The sequence below is a fragment of the Hippocampus zosterae genome, chromosome 5 (assembly GCF_025434085.1).
Source record: "Hippocampus zosterae strain Florida chromosome 5, ASM2543408v3, whole genome shotgun sequence".
Lineage (NCBI taxonomy): Eukaryota > Metazoa > Chordata > Actinopteri > Syngnathiformes > Syngnathidae > Hippocampus > Hippocampus zosterae.
The window spans coordinates 22,918,509-22,939,412 of NC_067455.1; the positions used below are offsets into that span (position 1 = coordinate 22,918,509).

At 41.5% G+C, this 20,904-nt stretch overlaps 1 protein-coding gene across 1 annotated transcript in view; it reads left to right on the forward strand.

Moving 5' to 3' along the window:
- Positions 1 to 1,674: 1,674 nt before the first annotated feature.
- The window catches only part of LOC127600254 (zinc fingers and homeoboxes protein 2-like), a 35,918-nt gene continuing 16,688 nt past the window's right edge, over positions 1,675 to 20,904 (forward strand). The window contains exons 1-3 of the mRNA XM_052064679.1: positions 1,675 to 1,880; positions 1,988 to 2,084; positions 19,582 to 19,948. Coding sequence (XP_051920639.1) covers positions 19,868 to 19,948 — 81 coding nt within the window. The 5' untranslated portion in view covers positions 1,675 to 1,880; positions 1,988 to 2,084; positions 19,582 to 19,867. The remainder of the gene's footprint in view (positions 1,881 to 1,987; positions 2,085 to 19,581; positions 19,949 to 20,904) is intronic.

The following is a 20,904-nucleotide window of genomic DNA, read 5'->3' on the forward strand; positions in this document are numbered from 1 at the left end:
GGCAACCGGTTCAGGGTGTCCCACGCCTACTGCCTAAAGACGGCTGGGATAGGCTCCAGCACCCCCGCAACCTTCGTGAGGATTAGGCGGTTCGGAAAATGGATGGAAAAAAAAATCTAACCATGCATCCATTTTCTGATCCGTTTATCTTCACAAGGGTCGTGGTGTGTACTGTAACCTATCCCACCCGTCTTCGGGCAGCGGCGGGGGACACCCTAAACTGGTTGCCAGCCAATCGCAGGGCACACATAGACAAACAACCACATGCTCACACTCACATCAATAGGGGCAATTTAGACTTTAGAGCAGGCGTGCCCAAACTTTTTTGACCTAAGATCTACTTTTCGATCAACCAACCTCCCGCGATCGACCCGTTACTGCGCACACGCACATACGCACGCTCTTACACACGCATGCCATGATAACGGCCCTTAAGATGAACGAAACAGAAAAATAAAGTAGACACAAGTGTTTATGAGTACGTTACAAGAAAATCACTGCCTACCTTAGTGGGAGACCGGATGCAGAGGCACGCAACGCACTTTTGCAGTCTGTTAAGTATCGTAGCTCACGCGTACAGTTTTAAAATGCTTCTCTCGACCCTGCAGATTGCCATTGTTGAACCTATTGCCCGAAGATAGGTCGATAGGCTCCATCACTACTGCGACATTCGCGAGGATAAGCGGCTTGACATCTATTTGCGCAGAACTATAAGTTTGGAAATGCCTGTCGTAAAATTCATTGAAAAACAAAACAAACAAATAAGCAGTAGATTAAAATGCACAACATAGTGGGACAGCAGGAAATATGATCTGCAATAAAGCTGCGGTTCGCTGCACTTTTCACTTTCTTGTTTAGCTTTCACAAAAAAAAAAATGCTAATGTTGACTTTCATTCATGCATTCATCTTCCAAACCGCATTATTCTCACGGGGGGTGGGGCTGGAGCCTATACCAGCTGGCTTCGTGCAGTAGGCAGGGGACACCCCAAATTGGTTGCCAGCCAATCGCAGGGTACACAGAGACGAACAACCATGCACACCCACACCCACATCTAGGGACAATTTAGAGTGACCAATCAGCCTACCATGTATGTTTTTGGAATGTGGGAGGAAACCGGAGTCCCCGAAGGAAACACACGCAGACCCAGGGAGAACCTGCAAACTCCACACATGGAGGCCGGAGCTGGAATTGAACCCGGTACCTCTTCACTGTGAAGTCGACGTGCTAACCGCTGGACTAGCAGGCCGCCCCAACTGTTGACTTACAAATAAATAAACTGAAATTTACAGTGAATCATGTTGCATGGCACCAAACTACAGTATTGTCAGTAGGAAATGTGTGACTTATAGTGTCTTTGAATTAATATACAGTAACATGAAAACAACCCCCAATCGCAGGTGGGCAACAACAACAATATCAGGCCGGCGTCTGAGTTTTAAATGGAGATGCATGCATGTGGCCCGGAGACGCGCCGCTGATGTGCCAAGGTCACCATCAGTTCAATAAGGAATCCAGAGGAGGTCACTGTTGCGTGACAGATTTCCAGGCGCCAAGGATCAGTTTTGTGTGTTCATGTGTCGCGCAACCAGGCGACTCGAAGGGTGTGGGGGCGTAGAAGGGGCGGTGCTTGGTTGTGAAAGACACGCCCCTTCATGATGATTTCATATTCAATGAAGTCGGAACAGAGGAGGGCAGACATCAGCTAAGTAACAACACGGACATCGTTCACGTAAACACACCGGCCGTCATGCTTTATGGATGCGTCGGTACGTCCTCTGTCACCCGGACAAGAGAGTTGGCCCACTTTCTGCCGCCCTCATGTGAACTTTCCAAGGCAACGTCAGCACGCAGCCGCTATGGACGGATACCGGTGCCCCGGTGCGGCATGCAAATACGTACTCTGACGTCGGCGATCATGTGGCTTTTGGCGTAGATCCTCCTAGTGATCGCCAATTTTTCTCTCTTGTCGCCTCTTGTCTGCCTAGCTACAGGCGCTTCGGTGTTTTCAACAGCTTTCGCGCATTCTGTTGCTTTGGGATTGTAACGCACGCCCTGCGAGCATCGCGACAGAACTGTGGACAGGTAAGAAATAATTACAGTTTTCATTTAGCTCCAAAGTACCGCAAGTCAAACGTGAACGGAAGCGCATTTGTCTGTGGAACCAATCTCTCCGTTCATCTTTTGCTGTTCAACATCTGTGTCTAAATATTTAACTTGTCTCACTGCGTGAACTTTGCTTGCCTGCTGGCATATCACCACCTGCGCGCTAAATGTCTCCATTAAGTTTTGGGCCATTTTTGGTGCCCCTCCTATGTCGAGTTCTACTCTGAAACGCTGTCGCCGTGTCGACAGCGGGAAGGAAGCCAGTCAGAGAGCCGGGGAACGTGAAACGTCGGGTCGACTTTTCCTCCTCCTCCTCCGTGTGTCGACATAACCAGCTAAACATGGCCGTCCTCTGCCGACATGTTGTTACGTCGCTGGCGAGAAGGAGGGGAACGTTTGGGGAGCGGAGAGCGGTTTCCCCGCGCCGCTAGGTCACGCCTCCGACGGGAGGAGAGCGTTCGGCATGGCTCCTCCGCCGCTGCATCCGAACAGAGGTCTGAGTGCAACTTTAGGAGTCCCGTGTTGTTTATCTACTTGGATTTGTGATGCAGGCGGCGGAACGCGGCCAGTCGGTGACGCCTCCTCCCTCCCGGGCGCAGGCTGAGACTGAGGCTGCGTACAGTCTCGCTGACTGGGGTTCACTTTCACTGCAGTGGTGTGTGGGCCCCTGCAAGATGCCAGGCGCGGTTCTTTCTGTTCCCAATGTCAACTTTGGAACAGGACGATTACGTCCCGCTTTAGACGACACATTGTAGCACACTGTGATTCTTTGGTGGTGGCTTGGTGGCTCTTTGCATCCCAACTCTGAGTAAAATCACTGACAGAAACGGGGCAAGCACGTTGCACAACAACAACCGTAATTCGTTTTTTTTTTCGTTTGATAAAAGTCTTGTTCAGTCTGTCATCATGGGAACAAAACATCTTCATCAAGCAGCTTCATCAAGTCCCTGAAATAAATGAAATAAAGTGAACCGAATTTAAAAAAATCTGCTTTACAAGGTTATTAGACTTAGAGTAGTTTCATCAGAGATAGTGTCGTTTCACAGAATGTTTGGAGAGTATTTTGTTTCTTGTGTAGATGTGAGAAAAGGCAGAATATCAAAACTCCCTTTAGTATGGGGCACGGCACCACTGCAAAACCACAACCACAATAATGAACATTTCATTGTTACATTTTCACTAAAGTTACGTTTATTTATGTATATAGCTATTAATCACAAAAGAGTCTCAGAGGACTTCACAAGCCCACAGTTCACCAAGACGGATACAATCTCTGGGTTTCAACCTTGTCTGGGAAAGGGAAACTATCAGAAAACCCATAAAGTGTAAATTAACCCTTGAGAAAGGGTCACAGATGGCGGGGTCCCCCTCCAGGATGATGACTGTGTTGTAATTATGACGAATTTAAGTAATTCATACATCAAGTGGTGTTTTTGTTTTTTCCTCCTTTAGTCTTGTATTGTATTGTCTCACTGGGGTTTGCGCCACATGATCACTAGTGTGATTTAACAATTTATTTTCATGTTGCTGTTCTTGGAAAAAAATAGTGGCATTTACCAGTAAGTGCCATTCAAAAGCACACTTGCAGAGATGTGAATCTGGAAATGACAAAAAAAAAAGCAATCAAGCTAGTGCAGACAATAACGATGATATTGATTTACCTACTCTTTGTTGGTCAATGTATATTCAATGCATGCTTAATTCAAATCTTTTTGATGTATATTTTCCTTTTTTATTACCGCATAGGTGTATTCACTGGGTATTTGTAGGTTTGTTTTTTTTAGATTATTCAGTTCTATACACTGCGGTAATTATCATCATGTAATTATGCAGAATGCCGTGTGCAATACATTTCACTAAATGTACACACTCTTCAGGAGGTTTGTGCAGTTGCATGGATTGATATCTGAAACGAAATACTTCCCTTTTGAAGAAGTATGGTGTTCATGTGACAATACCCCGCTAACACTGGGATGACCGAACATTCCCCTTTTTCGAGCACACACTATTCTGCTGCAGCACCCAGTCAGCCCGAGATCTAAGTGCGTTTGATCACAGCGCAGTTAACCCCCCTGTCATACTTTCTTGTACCTGCAATTCCTCAGGGTATAAACTTGTCGCCTCACACTCTTGCTCTTTACATGTGAGGATCTATCTATTTGGCTTATGTTTGTTGGCATGTTCCCTGCGTGTGATGTGCCTAATCCGAGATAAAGTGTAATTTAGAGCGACAGCGGGCTCAATTCTCTTGTTGCGATAACAAATCAAAGGTTTCATGCTGATCAAAGTAAATCACAATTTTTCTGTCCATTCTTTGGATGCATTCAGCCTGAATAGAGACCAATTTAGCACCTTTTAATGTAGCTGCATCAGTTGTAAGTACAATAAATAATTCATTTGAAGATGATGATGGTGATGACAGATGTGTGTTGGGGGGGTGGAATGATGACAAAAATATTTCATGGATTACTCACAAGCGTACAGATGTCGCCTCGTCATTGCTACTTGGTTGATGGTAGCGGATCACACAGCTGGTTTTGTGTATCTGGGAGTTAACAAATTGTCATTGAAATGCATCGTTCTCGATCAAGTGCTGTGTACCTCGCCTCTCAGCCCAAGTCAACCAGGATAGGTTGCTCATATGAAACGGGATGAAGTCATATATAAATGGATGGGTGGACACAGACATGAGTCGTTGCTAATTTTGTTTATGAAGTTTGAGCAGTGAACTAAGAAAACCGTGGTTTCTCTGTGTGCTGCAACCTATAAGGATGTCATGGCCACACATCCAGCTGCGAGGTGATCCACTCCGTTGCCTTTTGGAGGAGTTTCTCTCTCTACTCTAGTCAGACAAGGGAAAAGTGAACAACACTCAGTCTTTCGGATTTTGTGGGATAGAAAATCTCTATGCATGAAGAGCCAATGTCAAGTTTTAACGCAGAAACAGAATCAAAACGCAAAGATCCTTTAGCTCAATTACATTCGAATTTTACAACTTCAGTGTCAAATCTACAGTTTTGGGTTAACGTACATTCAGTCGAATGAGGTCAACACATTTTGTTTGTTGGTTATCTTCTGCAGCAGCATCAAAATGATTTGTTCGAATAAATCTCTTTGTTTTTAGAAGCGTAATCGTAAGTACATGTACCGTATCTATGATGTTGTATATGACTACAACTAGGCTGTAATCCAACCCACATTGCACTGGATCAGGGCAAATCTTGATTTTTATTCAGTTTTTTTTTTCAATGTGTTTATTTGTTTTACTGTGTGCTTGGAGAATTTTGGTGTGGAAAAACTCATTCCTCATAGAGAGCCATTGGCCCTAGCTCCATCATACACCACTGAAGTGCACTTATACAAAAATAGTGAGCCAACATAAGCGAGCGCCGTCCATGTTCAAATGTTCATAAAGTGTTTGGACAAAAACTCACAGACTTACGCCTGCATCCTGTTGAAAGTATTCCCCAAAGCGATTGTACCTGCAAGGGGGGGAGAGCAACTCCATGTCGTCTTCCATTTTGAGTTCCCGGAAATGTTATTACCAAGTGTCCCAATATTTATGTACCGGTACATTTCATAAATATAATATGGAAGAGCATAATTAAATGAGCCTGAAGACATCAGTAGCTCGTTTTGTATGTGTGATGATATAACTGATAATTTAAAAGCTTTTTGACTTTTTACATTTGTCGTCCAGCGCACCAGTCACTTGACACTGAATCATTCCTGGTGTTGCCTTTGTTCTCTGTGTGGTAATGCTTATTTATTCCATGGCATAAAGCCCATTACATCTATTTTAGTCTTTTTGGCTGACTTGCAGCATTTTTTTCACCGACATCAATAGCTTCCGGCATCTGCCGTCTCCATCCCCATCAAGCATTCAAATCAAGTTTCAAGCCACTCTTTGTCTTTTAGAAACACAATATAAGTCAGAGCACAATTGAAGGATGAATGTTCTCATCTCGGCACTGTGATGACATCACCAACAGTAATGCGATGTTTTTGTTTCAGGTTTTCAGACGTGTGGTTTTGTGACTAATGCTACCGGAGGAGTTAGGTCATCATCTGTTTTAAGAGGAGTGTGAACAGTTGGAGGCAGAAGAAGTTGCTAAGAACCAGATGGAGAGTTTCTCGTAGGGCTGAAGGATTGATTGCATTTACAATGTCATCGGGATATGATAAAATATGATTTGATAATTCCAAAGGCTGTGATTTGACAGGGTTCAAAGAACACAGAGAAATCAATAATAATAAGAATAAGAAAACCTTTAATCGTTTCACAATGGAGAAATTCCCAATTTACAGCAGCAAAGTTATGAAAGTAAAAGAGTAGAAGAAGAACAAAAAGTAGAGGAGCTGCTGTAAAGGCAGCCACTCTTGCGGCGCCATCTTGAAGTCAGAATAACATATCATCAAAATCATACAACACAACACATAAGACGCAGACACTCATTCAATCTTAACCACTCTTCTGCATACTCGTTGTTGTTTGAAGCAGATATAGATGAAAAAGGAGAGGATCAAAGTGCCCTTTCACCAGTGGATCAGGGACGCCATGCTGAAAATGTGCACAAAATCTGCTACAAGCTAAGTTTTGAAAGTAAACAAGAAGCTAGCGTCCATTGATGAAAAAACAGATTGGCTATCATCTCCTGTCCCATGTAAATCCCCTTCCAAGCCGCGACTCCCAGTTCCACATACGCATCGGTGCTCTGCGCTGACGCGCCTTTCTTCTCATCGTTGGCTCCCCAAGCCATCCATCCAGCTGCAGACTGTCCAACAGCACCGACATTTCCGCTGAAAAAGCGGGGCTATGAAAAATGCCCATTTCAGGCACAAAAAAACCACAAGTGCCCCGGGGCTGTCCAGCAACGACAGTCAAATGGCACCGACATTCCTCCCAATGAAAATCAGTGCTGGTATACGTGTGCTGCCAAGAAAGCGCAACCACCAAGCACATATTCTTCTCCTCTGATGAACTTCGTGGCCAAAAAATCATTGAAATTTGTCGTTCTACGCATGCATGATTTTAAGTGAGTTTTCCATCTCATGAGACTTTGAGGCAAATGAGCATGTAGTTTTAAGTTGTAATATCACCATTCACCACAAGATGGGAGACATGGCGTATGAGTAGTTACACCTACCCCTGGGGCCTCTTGGGAAAGTCCAACCTCCTAAACTTTAAGCCATCTTTCTTTCACCTTTGTTGGATTGCGTTGTAGGGTCAAGGAGAGAGAAAATGCTTGTTCCTTTTGAACACAGCAAAGGACAGCACTGGTTTCAATGAATTTGACTCCACTTTTCCTATCTCATCGTGGAACAGCGAGTCATGCCGCCTCTCGTTTGTGGACTTAACATGCAAAATATTAGCCGAATAATGAAATGAAAAAGATACGGATACAAACTTGTTTTTGTGAAGGATCACTGATGATGTTTTTCATTAGTAGAACCAATATATTTTGGCCTCATTGACAATCCTTTTGTGGGCCAATAAAATTCCCATATTTTTTTCATCAGTGTTTAAAAAAAAATTTAAGTCTTGAGTGTGACACTCCAGCATCTACGTGCAGTCTTTCAACTCTGTTAGTCCGCTCTTCCTTTAAACATTTCTGTCGTAAAGAATTGTGGGTAACCTTTGGCTCAATTTGCATCCAGGCCCCCTTTCTTAAGCATTGGTAGAATTCAAACGATCCTGTCCTCAAATTACTTTTGGGTCATCTCATTCAGATAGGATAGTACAGAAAATATCCTAGCCCAATATTTATCGAGGTGATAATTATCGTGTATCCCTGATGATAAGTTGTGTTTAAGAGATGTTTCATGAAGCATCAAATGTTGGCTATGTTGATGTGGTAAAGACACAAAATTTTTATTTTTTTTTAATTTTTTTTTGCATTACTGATCTAATCTACACTTAAGTTTGTGTGATTTCTGACTGATTGTACAGTAATGTTGTGTCTTATCTAGCTGTCACATCTATGGTGGATTTATGTTGCACGTTTTAAAACAAATATATTTTGTTTTGTTGTTTTAAAAACAAACAAACAGTGACTTTAGGTTGTGTCTAAATTAGTGACATCCCGGCCATTTCCTCCACGAGAATTTCAGTGCTCACGAGCGCTGCTTTTAAAAGGCAAAACTCAGGAGTTAAAATATATTTTGACGCACCCATTGAATGACTGTATAAAACTGATACGCTGTCATACATAATGAAGGGAAGTTATGAGTTTTCAGTGCAGTGAATTATGAGATCAGCATATTCTGAGTACAGCATTGTAAATGGTTTAGTGTACAGTGAAACTCCTCTAAAACGAAATCATGTTTGCAACAAGACATTTTTCACAACAGGTGACTTTTGACTATAGGAAATTTTGTCTCAGATGTAAACACACACACCGTATATGTGTACTCTTAGTTTTTATTCCAATAGTGCATAAGTATGAGCATACACTTATTTAACACTTCATATAGCCAGTGTAATAAGAAAGAACAGGAAAATTTTTCGAAATTTGCGATAAGCATTCACTTTCACTGACATGAATTTCTTACATAATGTCTTTTACTTTGCTTCCTCCATCTTTCATTTTTATTGCTTTTATCCTGTCTTGAAGTGTGTTTTGAAACACTTCTGATACTCAATTTGAATGAATATCAAGTTTTATAAAGGATCGTCGGAGATAGGCACTCAGAAATAACGACAAGACACTTCTGGCCACCAACAATAGGCACTTTATTGGTCCCACACAGAAATGATAACACAGTTCAAACAAGTTGTATGAAGCTAAAGAACTCTTACCATGTGCCAGTAGGGTGGAGAGCCAACACCCTCAGCAGAGTGAGCTTCAATACGAGCTTGGCGTTTGTACGGCAACCCAGAGCGGACTCTGCTGAGGAGCATCGCTCCCCTCCTTTTATAATCAAGTGGCATTGATCTCAATCAAGTTTTGACAATTCAAACAAAGCAGACTATGAAGTCGTCAAGGCAGGCTAAATAGTTTATCTCTGAAGTCGTCAAAGCAGGCTCCAGAGTCCATCTCTGAAATTGCTTAGGCAAGCAAGTCACCAAGTCATGCAATCATCTCAAAGCAGTTTTTCACTGAGAAGATATACATTGATTAAAGAAAACATCACAAAATATCTTAATATACCAAAGTGTTAAAGCTTTTCTTAACTCCTTGTCATGCAAAGGTCCGTTTGGTAGCCATTTTAGCAATGCAACGTTCATTCCGCATCTGAAACAAATACTTTGTGTACTACTGTACATGTGTAAACCAGTGTGGTGATTGCTGTTGCCATTTCGGAGCAAAGCAGTAGGAGTCGCTGTGGCAGGCTGAGGTCAGATTAGACTTTTGCGGAAGGCTTGGTTTCATTGTAGTGAACCTCGTTGCGAGGCAAGGGCAGAGAATAATGTTTCCTATTACGCAACAGGGGGACTTTTCGTTGTATGGGGAGCAGAAAAGTGGGAATGGCTTTCACGCATGAACATTTCTTTCACTTTAGGGGGTGTTTTTTGCCCATGTAGGTTGTAGAGGAGTTTCACTGTACATGAAGGGGAAAACGGTCAGCCAACATCGGCCATTTTGCCAATGATTTTTACCGATGTTTGAAGGTATATCGTTGGTCTGGCCCCATTTCAAAGCGGTGTTGTTTCAAAATACAGTCATGTAAAAGAAATATTAGAGCACCCTATTCAATTTCAGGTTAATTTTAATATCTATTGTCACCAAGGGACTGTCATGTAACTGACAGACAGACAATAGAAAACATGGAATGCATATAATGACTATTTTGGCATGACACTTGCACAGCTATTAATGAAAGAACTTGTGATGTTGGTTATCATCAAGAAAACCATGAGAAAGGGCTAACTCCTGAATTCAACTTTGATGAGCTATTTTGACTGTCATCCTTATATTTGTGCAAACAAATCTATGTTTTGTCAGATTTAAAATAAACAATAACCTGAAGAAACAGCTGTTGTTTTTTTTTTCCCGTGACTGTATGCATAGCAAGCCATATTTTCAGCTACAGATGGCATTAATTTATGGCCACCGCAGTCTTTCTCAACACTGAAGATTGCCTCCCATCCTCCAGATTTCAAATTTGGAAGAAGGCAAGGAGAGGCAGTGAGTGTTCACTGACAAGTTCACTGCACTGCCTCACGTCAGCCACGGGCAGTGCAATGCCACCCCAACCCCCACCTCTATTGGTAGCGTGCGTGTGGAGGAGACAATTCACGTAAGGAAGGCACAGAGTGACAGGTGCAGAGATTTGACCACACAGTAATGAATACTCATACTTTCACAGTTTTCCTCATTGAGCAGTGGTATATGAGATTTTTCTCTTGGTATATCCATAAACATTAGAGATCATTTTAACTGATGAAGAAAGACGACAATGTTGTCATGATGACCTAATTTGAAAGCTGCGAGATTTAAAATGAGCAACCCCCTTCCACCTTCCTATTTAATTAAAAAAAATCTGTATTATTCACGAAAGGTACAAAAAAAGTTCATCTCTTGTGGTAGTTTTGTTTCATCTGACTGAGTCAAAAATACACAAAAGCTGTCTTGTATGGTACGGAGAAGAGTACAAGTTTCTGCTAGGGTTGACATGATCAGGATATTAGGGGTCAAGCAGAAATCAGCGATTTTGGAGATATATACTGTACACCAGGGGTGCCCATTACGTCGATCCTGATCTACCGGTAGATCTAAGACGGGTCCCAAGTAGATCCGAAGAGTGTCGAGGAGAAAAAAAACAAACAACCATTTGTGTGTCTTTGTATGTTAATAACATATTTTTTGTGGTCATGTACGCTGCACCCTAATAATCTTATCAGTCTCATTTTCACCAAAAAAATATTTAAAAAATAAAATGAAGCAGGTAAATCTGAATTTACGTTGGCTTTTGATTGTCACCGGAAGTTGTTGGCGCTCAGCAGTCTGCAATTGCAGCTTGTGTGTTGCGCTCTATCTTTTATCGTCATTATTCTCATTCTGAGTTTGCTTTGTGTACAATTCACCGAGGGCACGGGCAAAGAATTGGAATATAGGAGGGTCCAGGGAAGCACTTTAAAATGGTACGTGTCTACCATGGTACGCGTGCGCGCTGGTAAGGGTAGATCCTGGGAGGTTAGTTGATCGAAAAGTAGATCTTCGATACAAAAAGTTTGGGCACCCCTGCTGTATACAGTATATATATATATACGGTATATATAAAATTCAATCACCGATTCGATCAGAGGATGGAGCAATATATCCATTTAAACAAGTTGTGTATTTATTCTTCAGTCGACCCCTGCCATAATTCGGAAAATAATAATTTAAATCCCCCAATTCGTCATAAACGGATGATAAACATTAAATAGAACACGTCATCTTTACATCATCTCGTTCTTTGATGTTAATGGGGGAAAAAGAAAGTATGAACATCGTCATTCATTCAGGTGGCGGGTGTTTTTTGGTAAAACTGTTGCTATCTTGTTTTAACAGCTGTAAACACTTATCCAGCGACGAAGTAAGCACATTTTCCAATGGGGCTGAAACAGGTCCTCAAATTTGCCTTTTAACGTGTATACTGTCAGAAAGAAGCAGCAAAGTTAACCGCAGAAACAATTGTTCATGCTAAGCATGAGGGTTACACACCACCAACGCGGTAATAAGGCGAACTTAAAATAAACCTTGCTTTATAAAATAATATATGGACGTCAGTGCCATCAAACCATTCATCCATTTTCCACTGCTTATCTGGGGTCAGGAATGGGTCAGGCCTGTACCTGTCAGCTGCCTCCAGAGTCCTACAGGCTAAAAAGGCCTCATAGGACTCGCTCTTCGGCATTACGGCATCCCTTACCCACCGGAGTCCACTAGCTAGTTCGGGGATTGCCACCACGACAGGCACTGTCCTCCTGAAGGTCACAGGTCTGATCGACCACCTCAACAATGGAAGCATGAAACATGGTCCAATTGGATTTAATGGCCCCTGCCTCCCCCGGCGAGCTGGGCAAAGTTCTGCTGGAAATGGAAGTTTAAACTCTTTGACCAGACGTTCCCACCTAACCCTCATAATACCTTTGGGTCTGCCAGATCGGACCGGCATCTTCTTCCACCATCAAAACCAACACACCACCAAGATCGATCACCTGACAGCTTCGCCCCTCTCTTCACCCGAGTATCCAGATCATGCGGCTGCAAATCTGAAGACGTGATTACAAAGACTATTATCGAACTGTGTCCTATGGCGGCATGAATCTTCCACAGAAGAAACGGTGCATTATCATAATTTATCCATCTGACAGTGTTTTCAACCTCACCACGTCAATGTGGAGACTTGATAAGACTCTTATGCACCATAAATGTGTGACTTCATTGGGGTTGCTGCCTCCTGCTTTTATTTTTGCCATTAATGTAAAATGTGGTGTGACTTCCAGTAGGTTCATATCTTTATGCCTTCCGGCTCTATGTCCACGTTCATAGTTTGTTCGTTTAACATGTTAGTCCTAGTGAAAGCCTGCTCTGTTGCTGTGCAGAACATAGCATGTCGCTTGAGAACTCAGTGCAGCACTTTGCTTTGCCCTAGAGGAGCCACGTGATGAGGTTTGAATTAATTCTGTGGCGGTCCAAAATGCTGCCTCATACTCTCCTGCTAGAACGCAGCTTGGAAGTGGTAGCCTTTCCTCACTCACACACATGCATCCCCCCTTGCTCTGCATTGTTCAAGAAGTTGACCAAGTAGCATGGAGTGGAAAATTGCAAACGCACAAGTAGCAATTATTGATGGGGATTTAAGTTGCTTTAAAGTCATTTGGTCTTGTCATTTTATTGTTGATTTTGGAGCCCCGGTTTAAATGGCAGATGTTTTATATTGAGTGTGGTTTCAAGTTCATAAAATGTAGCCACTCCAGTAACAACTGCATGCTGAAAAACTCACTGTGATTGGCTGACTCTACCATCTTTTTTATCTGGAGCAAACAACCTTGGGGAAATTCTGCAAGTTGCTCAGCTCACTCTGTGGTCGGTATTTCTCCCTTGCACATCTGATTAATCTGGCTATCTCTTCCCATTTGACATCAATCGTATTTGAAGGGCGTTCATGTCCTTCCGTAACAAGTCTTCAACATGACTGTAACTTCTTGCGCCTTCTCACTGAACGTAGAGTTGTTATCTTGTAACCTTCAAACATGAAGATGCTGCATCAGGGTTTGTCAGCTGCCATACTCTGGGTTTGGCATTCACATATTTAAAAAAATGCGGGGAAACTTTATTTTCTGAAAATCTTGCCAATTTGGTGTTTTGGGCCCCAGCCAAAGCAAAAAATGTATTACTTTGGCACCGTCTTGTGGAAACTTGGTATTGTGGTTTGATTAATTGACATTTCCTGGCTCTTGAATCTACCCTGTGCACAGTCAGTAGTGCCACTGAAAGGAAAATTTTGTTCTCATGTACAGCACTTTACTTAGTTTTGGTTTGTGAATTGCTCTGTAAATAAAGTGGGGTTGAGTTCTCCCCTGCGCAGCTGTTTCAGTGTTGTTGTGTGTAAATGTCAAAAAGTGAGTTTATTTACTTGAAGAGGGCTTTGGAAGTTTTCAAACTACTAGCAAGATTTGAATGTAGCCTCTTCCCCGTATCTCTGACCAAAGCCACATCCGTTATTAATGCCTACATGCATGAGACGTGCATTGTATGAAAATGAGCCATAGCTGCTACGTTGCTAGCATGACTTATTCATGATGGAGTCTTGCAAAACACTTAAATGTTCATGTATTTTTGGGACTGTACAATCCATTACAAATCTAAAAGGTGATAATTCTACCTGTCAAGGAGAAACATTGCTTATTCCGCCTCGGTCCTGAATCCTCTTTGTGGCTTCTCTACTTCTGAAAAGAAGCTTTTATGTCTAACCGAGGCGTGCTAAAAGTGCTGGGTGAATTGTGATTCTCACTCCTTGCACTGCACTAGCAGCTGGCTGTTAGTGCACTTGACTGTCAACTAGTGGGGACAGTGTAGGTTTATGTTGTAAGCCCAGTGGAGGCTGCGACTGGGCTGCGTAGGACACCACCGATGCATACAGGATGTCTACCCTTGTTTAGTCTTGAGCTGTCCATTTCCGTCTTTTTAATGTATGTTGCTAACCCGAGATAATGTGACCTTTAATCGTCATACAATTTCCATAAGACAGGCATCTGTGTCAATACCATTTGCTTAGAGGATATGTAGGGCTGTCCCGGCCAAAGAGTTTTAATATTGATTATTGTATTGATTATTCTACCAATAAATCAAATAACCAGATACATTCTTATTTTGCATGAACACTTTCATGGACCAATAATTCTAGCCTGTATCCTGATAACTTGATAGGCTGTCCACTGTAGTAACCGCTGTCCCCAAAAGGGTTAAAGTGTATTATAAAAGCATTTCTTCTGCCTGCTGACTGTTTATTAACCAATTATTGTTGTTTAGTGATTGAAAAACTAGACAACTTGGCAATAACACACGAGAGGTGTTGTTGCACTGGCCAACCTTTTTGAAACTGATTTAGTTACTGGTTCGGTCATTGTTTTTCACTAAAGCAGATAGATATTTGCAACTGTCTTTGATTCAACGCAAAAGATACTCAGTTTGCTTTCCCGAAGTACAACAGAATTCAGAGAATAATTATGCTTGAGAGCCTGAAAACAGAAGGTTAACAATGGCCCTAAAAGATTAAAATAGATGTTGATTAATATGATAATTAATTCATTGTTGATTTAACTGATTAATTTTGCCAACAAAGTATCTGTGTTGCTAGGGATGCTCTGATTTTGGGCATCCTTTGGGTAATTCAATGAACACCTTTAAATGTATATGACATGAATGCGTTTATCGTGTCTTGTATTTTTTTCAGCAGTGATAGCAATTGTTACTCATTACACAGGTTTGATATGCACTACACCGGCAAAGTTATGCAAAACACTCCAGACAAGAGGTCACCAACATGGTGCCCATGGCTACCACATAGCCCCTAGCGCCACTTGAGTAGCCTACTGGTCTGTTCTTAAAATAGCTCACCAGTGATGGAACAATTTTATTGTAATGTTGTAGAAGTCATCTTTTGAAAATGGGAACGCTGGCAGATATATATATATATATATATATATATATATATATATATATATATATATATATATATAATATAACTAGTGCGGCATTGCATGTGGCTATTTATCTGTTTCGGAATTATTGTGAGAATTCACTAATGTACTCGATGTCTTCGCATAAATGAGCATCATTAGTGACTGATAGAAATGCATGGCAATATCATTATTAAAGGTAATTTGAGCGAATCTGTTATCGGACGCATGTCTAAAACTGGTACATTGATCAGTACCCAAGATGTAGCTCTCGTTTTCAAAAAGGTTGGTGATCTTTTCTCCAGAGACACACCATGTCTTTGGTTTTACATGTCATGACCCTGGCTTACACTAGTCACGTTTTTCTGAGGCATCTGTGATTGTTTTTCCTTTTTTTTTACCCTTCCACGAATCTCTTCACTGAGTGGGACGTGTTGCTGTGACTCACCCACACAGTGCATTTATCATCTTGATGCTCCTCTACCAGTTATACTCCAAATCGAGTCGTTTTCTGTGGAGTCATTATTTAGGATTTCAAACATGAGACAATATCTCTGGCGATTTCCCCTGTAATTTTTTCTCTCCGTACATGCTGTGATGCTAGCCAGTGTACGTCAGTGCATTGCTGCCATCTTCTGACTCCCTCAAAAGGACAGCTCCACTCGTATAAGGCCCCATTCTCACATACAGCTGCATTAAAGGCAAAGAAGAAAAAGTCCGGCAAGGGACTGCCAGGCTGAGTAGTCATACAAATTTTATTGAGCATCCAGACTGTCGGGAGTTGGGTGTACAGCACAGAGCTCCCTCTGCACACATAAACCAACTGGAGGACCAAGGTTAGACACACCAAACAGTTGGTGGCCATGCTTTTCTTAAAATCTGCAAAATGTTTACACTTAAGTTCCTTTGTTACATTTTTTTAATATCATGAATAACAAATAGAAATCTTGGACAACTGACATATCATTGCTTGTAAGAAACCAACAAGGCAGCGGATCAGCTCCTCCCTCTGCAGCTAAAAATGGTAGAGCGGAGTGGAAGAGGATGTTTGTGCGTCCAGAGGCTTTTCTGTTTTTGTTTGAGACGGCTAGTGTTTCCTTCTTTTTGTTTTAGAAAGCTAGTGTTTTTTACTTTTTCTTTGAGATGGCCAGTTTTTTTTATGCCTCTATATGATAGGTACGTTATATTCTGTCTCTGTCAAAAAACGACCACGACACACAGTCCTCAAAAAGAATGAGTGGGTTCTTGGATAATATGCTGTATCTGACATTAACCAGCGATTCATTAGTCAGCTAACACTGAATATCAAAATCTGTAGCAGTTGTGATCACAGCTTACTAATATGGATATGGCATAAATTCAATTTCCTCATCTGATCTCTAAATGTGTGGGCTCAGCACACAGGCGGGAGGAGTGCTGTATGTTCAGCTCCAGCCTAATGCAGCTTTTTCTTTTCTTCCAACACATGATTCATTCATAATTGATTGGTTAAAAAGTTTAAAAAGACTTGCCCCTGGCATCAGGCGGGGAAACCTTCCATCTCCAAAACCATCACTTGTCAGGAAAACAAAAACATGTTTGCTGAGCCAATAACTGTGCGTCATCAAAGAGAGCAAGTCATTTTCAACAATTTAGATAAGTCAATCCTTTGTTAAAAAAAATAGATAACATACCCACGTGGGGATTGAATAATATGGAATTGACCAAATTTGGACACGAGGTTTTGGCCCTACGGCAGCAAAATATTGAATGTGATTTGAGATTTTGTAGGTTTGTTTTAATATGACAGTAATGTTTTTTCCGTCTCCCTACCCAGCGTTTTTCCTTTCTGAATTCTGATTATAAATTCCCCATTGCGGGACAAATAAAGGATATCTTAATGTAAGAATACATTATTTCAGAATGAGGTGACACCCTGCAATTAATTATGGTTTAACTAGTTTGTGGCCCTAACATAGATAGTTTTGAAATCTATCCAAGTATGAAGGAAGCAATTCAGGGTGGACCCCGCCTACTGCCCGAAGACAGCTGGGATAGGCTCCAGCAAGTCCGCAATCCTTGCTCAGATAAGCAGATCAGATAATGGATAGATGTTTATATTTTTGAGAGATGATGAATGATTCTCCAATTCCTTAGCTGTCTTTTACATCTTGCTTCAAAAACCGTAAGGAACGGAACATCCTGAAATTCTGGAAGAAACATACTTTCTGCTCAAAGCAGATGGCAAAGCTGACCTTTTCTTGAGATTTTTCATCTTGTTTTGTCTACGTCACTTTTAATATACAATGCGGTCAGGTTATCACTGTGACTATACAGTCATTGCAGCTTCGAGACTACTTACCGTGCTATGCCCTCTGTTGCTATAGCAACATCATTGTAATGAGTCTGCATTTTAATGACTTCTCGGTCGGTCGTTCGAGGAGTTACTTTATTTGGGGAACTTCTATTCATGAGGTTCTGTCACAGAAGTTACATCAACTTTATGACCCGTCTTAATTTCCTCACTCGTAAAGAATTGCAGAGACCCAAGTAAGGTGGTTGGCACATTTTCAGAGGGTGTTCCGGTATCTCCTGTTTGCTTTGTACTTGTTAATATGAGAATGACGCGTCAGTGTGGCGACCCTAGAATATCAATTGATGTTTTCGTGTCTGACTAGCTTTTTTTTATACTGTAATGTTACCCTGGGAAACTTTGCTGCTCACTTTTCTCATTCTTGCTTTCGAATGTTGTCCCAAAATAAGAAAACGAAGCTGACCACTGCTTCTGCTTTGTTTCTTTCTCTCTTTACTTGAAGCATTGTCCATTGCATACAGTCATTATTCTCTTCACGAGTCGGGTACAATTAGCATGTTGTGCAGTGCAGCGATGTCATTCATGACAATGATCAGACAGAAGTTGCTCGAGTTACTGCCAAATTTAAAATATATTTCGTGACAATGAGGCACCAAATTTCACATGATCTAATGAATCTTTATCACATACAGTATTGGGGATGGGCAATTACCAATACCAGGTATCAATATTTATTTCAAGGTATTGGTACTCACGAGGTCAGCCAATATCAGTATGTCCCACACATTGGTGGACGTTATGCAATCAGAAACTGTATTCTATATTTTGATTGGGACTTTCCGGTCACTGGATTTATTTTTCACATGATTTTGTGATTTATGATTTTTTAAAAAATGTTATTATGTGTTTTATACAAAATATGTATTTTATGAAGTGTAAGTGCGGATGATTGTTCGTCTACATGTGCCCTGCGATTGGCTGGCAACCAGTTCAGGGTGTCCCCCTCATACTGTCCAAAGACAGCTGGGATAGGCTCCAGCACACCCTGCGACCCTCGTGTGGATAAGCGAATCAGATAATGGATGGATGGAAAGTAAGTAGTGTCAGTACAGTATTGTATCGGTGACGACTGAAGAGTTGAGTCCTCGTACTGATATTGGTCTAAAAAAAAGTTGTCTCTATGCAGTATCTTGCTGAAACTACACATTTCAAGTTTTGGCAACAGTAGTCAACATGGGACTCCCATCTGGTGCGTGTTAATAGACGTGTGTGTGTGTGTGTGTGTGTGTGTGTGTGTGTGTGTGTACAAGGTTTTTTTAATCCCGTCTGTCTTCATTTTTAATTAAAATTTTAGTTGCTCTGCTTTCTATGCAGTGCTGGTTATTCTATGGCTCTGTGTTCACATTGAGCATGGTACTGTACTATAATGATGTTCATGAAAAAAGTAATAGGAGAAGGATCTAGAAATGTCTGAATAAAAGTGTTTGATCCATTTTTGATCATTATGAAAACCAGTGGATGAGCCTTAATCCCCGATTTTATTGAGCAATAAAGGTTTTCAGCAACCTAAAATTTGCCACTTTTTCTTTCCAGTACAAGCCACAGTGATATGTTACTTAATTTGTCAATGGCTGACAAGTCCTTTTCTCAAACGAGTCGCATGCCAAGATAAAATGATGCCAAATGCTTCATTGCTCACCTTTGTAAACTGAGTCCTGTTCTTTCATTAATTAATGTCATGCACTAAGCTTGTAGATGTCACATCTTTTGTGACACGAATTCAGCCATCGTCACACCGTCCATGCGCACTGAAAGAAATGCTAGTCAGGTCAGGGATTTTCATTCCAAAACCGTAACATTGTGAGATGAACAGAACTGTCTGGCTTGATTATAACGTGGCTTTCTATTGATGGGAACTTTGCTTTGTGCTATGTCAAACCAAACTGAATAAAGCTATCAGGCACATTTATAAATACATCAGTCTCTCTTGACTTGTGTCAGGGAGCAGTTAATTTGGTGATATGATTTCCTTGTGAAGGTAAAAGCTGATATTTATTTTATTTGTCCAGGTGCTGTCCTGTCATGCATTTTCACGAGGTCATACTGCTGCGGAGCTGACACTGGCAGTGGTACAAGCCCGGAACTTCACCCTCGATTGCTCCGTTCTCTGCTACGCATTGTGCCCCAGAAGGCGGCGGCAGCACTCCTGTTCTCAAAAACGGACCTGTCCCAGTACAAGTCAGGGAACATCCTCTGGGCTGTCGTCCAGCATCTCTGATTTCCCAGTCGTAGTTTATTTTACAGCATATCCAGCCAAGCAAAAGTGTAGTGAGCCATCCCTCATTATTCATCATTATGTCGAGCCGGCGGAAGGCTTCCACTCCCTGTATGATCCGACCACAGGAGACCATGGTGGCACTGGATGAGGAGGAGGAGGTACCCTATTATTGTCTGGGCTCTATAATTCCTTGCTACGAGAAACTTTGACACCTTTTTTGTGATGTTTTGTAGACATTATTTCTTTCAATCTCAATATTCTACCTGTACAAGTAGAGAGAATTTTTTTTTTTGTCTTTGCTTTAGACAAAAAAAATATATATACTGTGTGTGTGTATGTATATGTATATATATATATAATAATATAATATAAACATATAAATTAATTGGTTCTGGAAGAAATTTCTTAACTGAAAAATTATGTAAGTAAAGTTGCGTTTTTCATGTAAATACTGCCCTTATTCATTCCGTGTGTGTGTGTGTGTGTGTGTGTGTGTGTGTGTGTGTGTGTGTGTGTGTGTGTGTGTGTGTCCACGCGCGCGTGTGAGAGAGAATACATTTTGCATTAACTAATCGCAGGGGTGCCAATTACGTCGATCCTGATCTACCGATAGATCTAAGACAGGTCCCAAGTAGATCCGAAGCGTGTCGAGGAGAAAAAAAAAAACCTACCATTTGTGTGTCTTTGTACATGTTAGTAACATATTTTTTTGTGTTCATGTACGCGGCACCCTAATCATCTTATCAGTCTTATTTTGACCCCAAAATATTAAAAAAATAAAATAAAGCAAGTAAATATTGAATTTACGGTGGCTTGCGATTACGTCACCGGAAGTTGTTAGCGTTCAGCAGTCTGCAATTGCAGCATGTGATCAGAGCTGTTGCGCTCTGTCTTCTATCGTCATTATTCTCATTCAGAGTTTGCTTCGTGTACAATTCACCGAGGGCACGGGCAAAGAATAGGAATCTAGGGGTCCAGGGAAGCACTTTAAAACGGTACGTGTGAGCTACGATAGTTAACGGGCTGCAAAAGTGCATCGCATGTCTCAGTTTCAGGCTGTTTCTCATCATGGCGTGTGTGTGTGCGCGCGCGCGCGTACGTGCCGCTAAGGGTA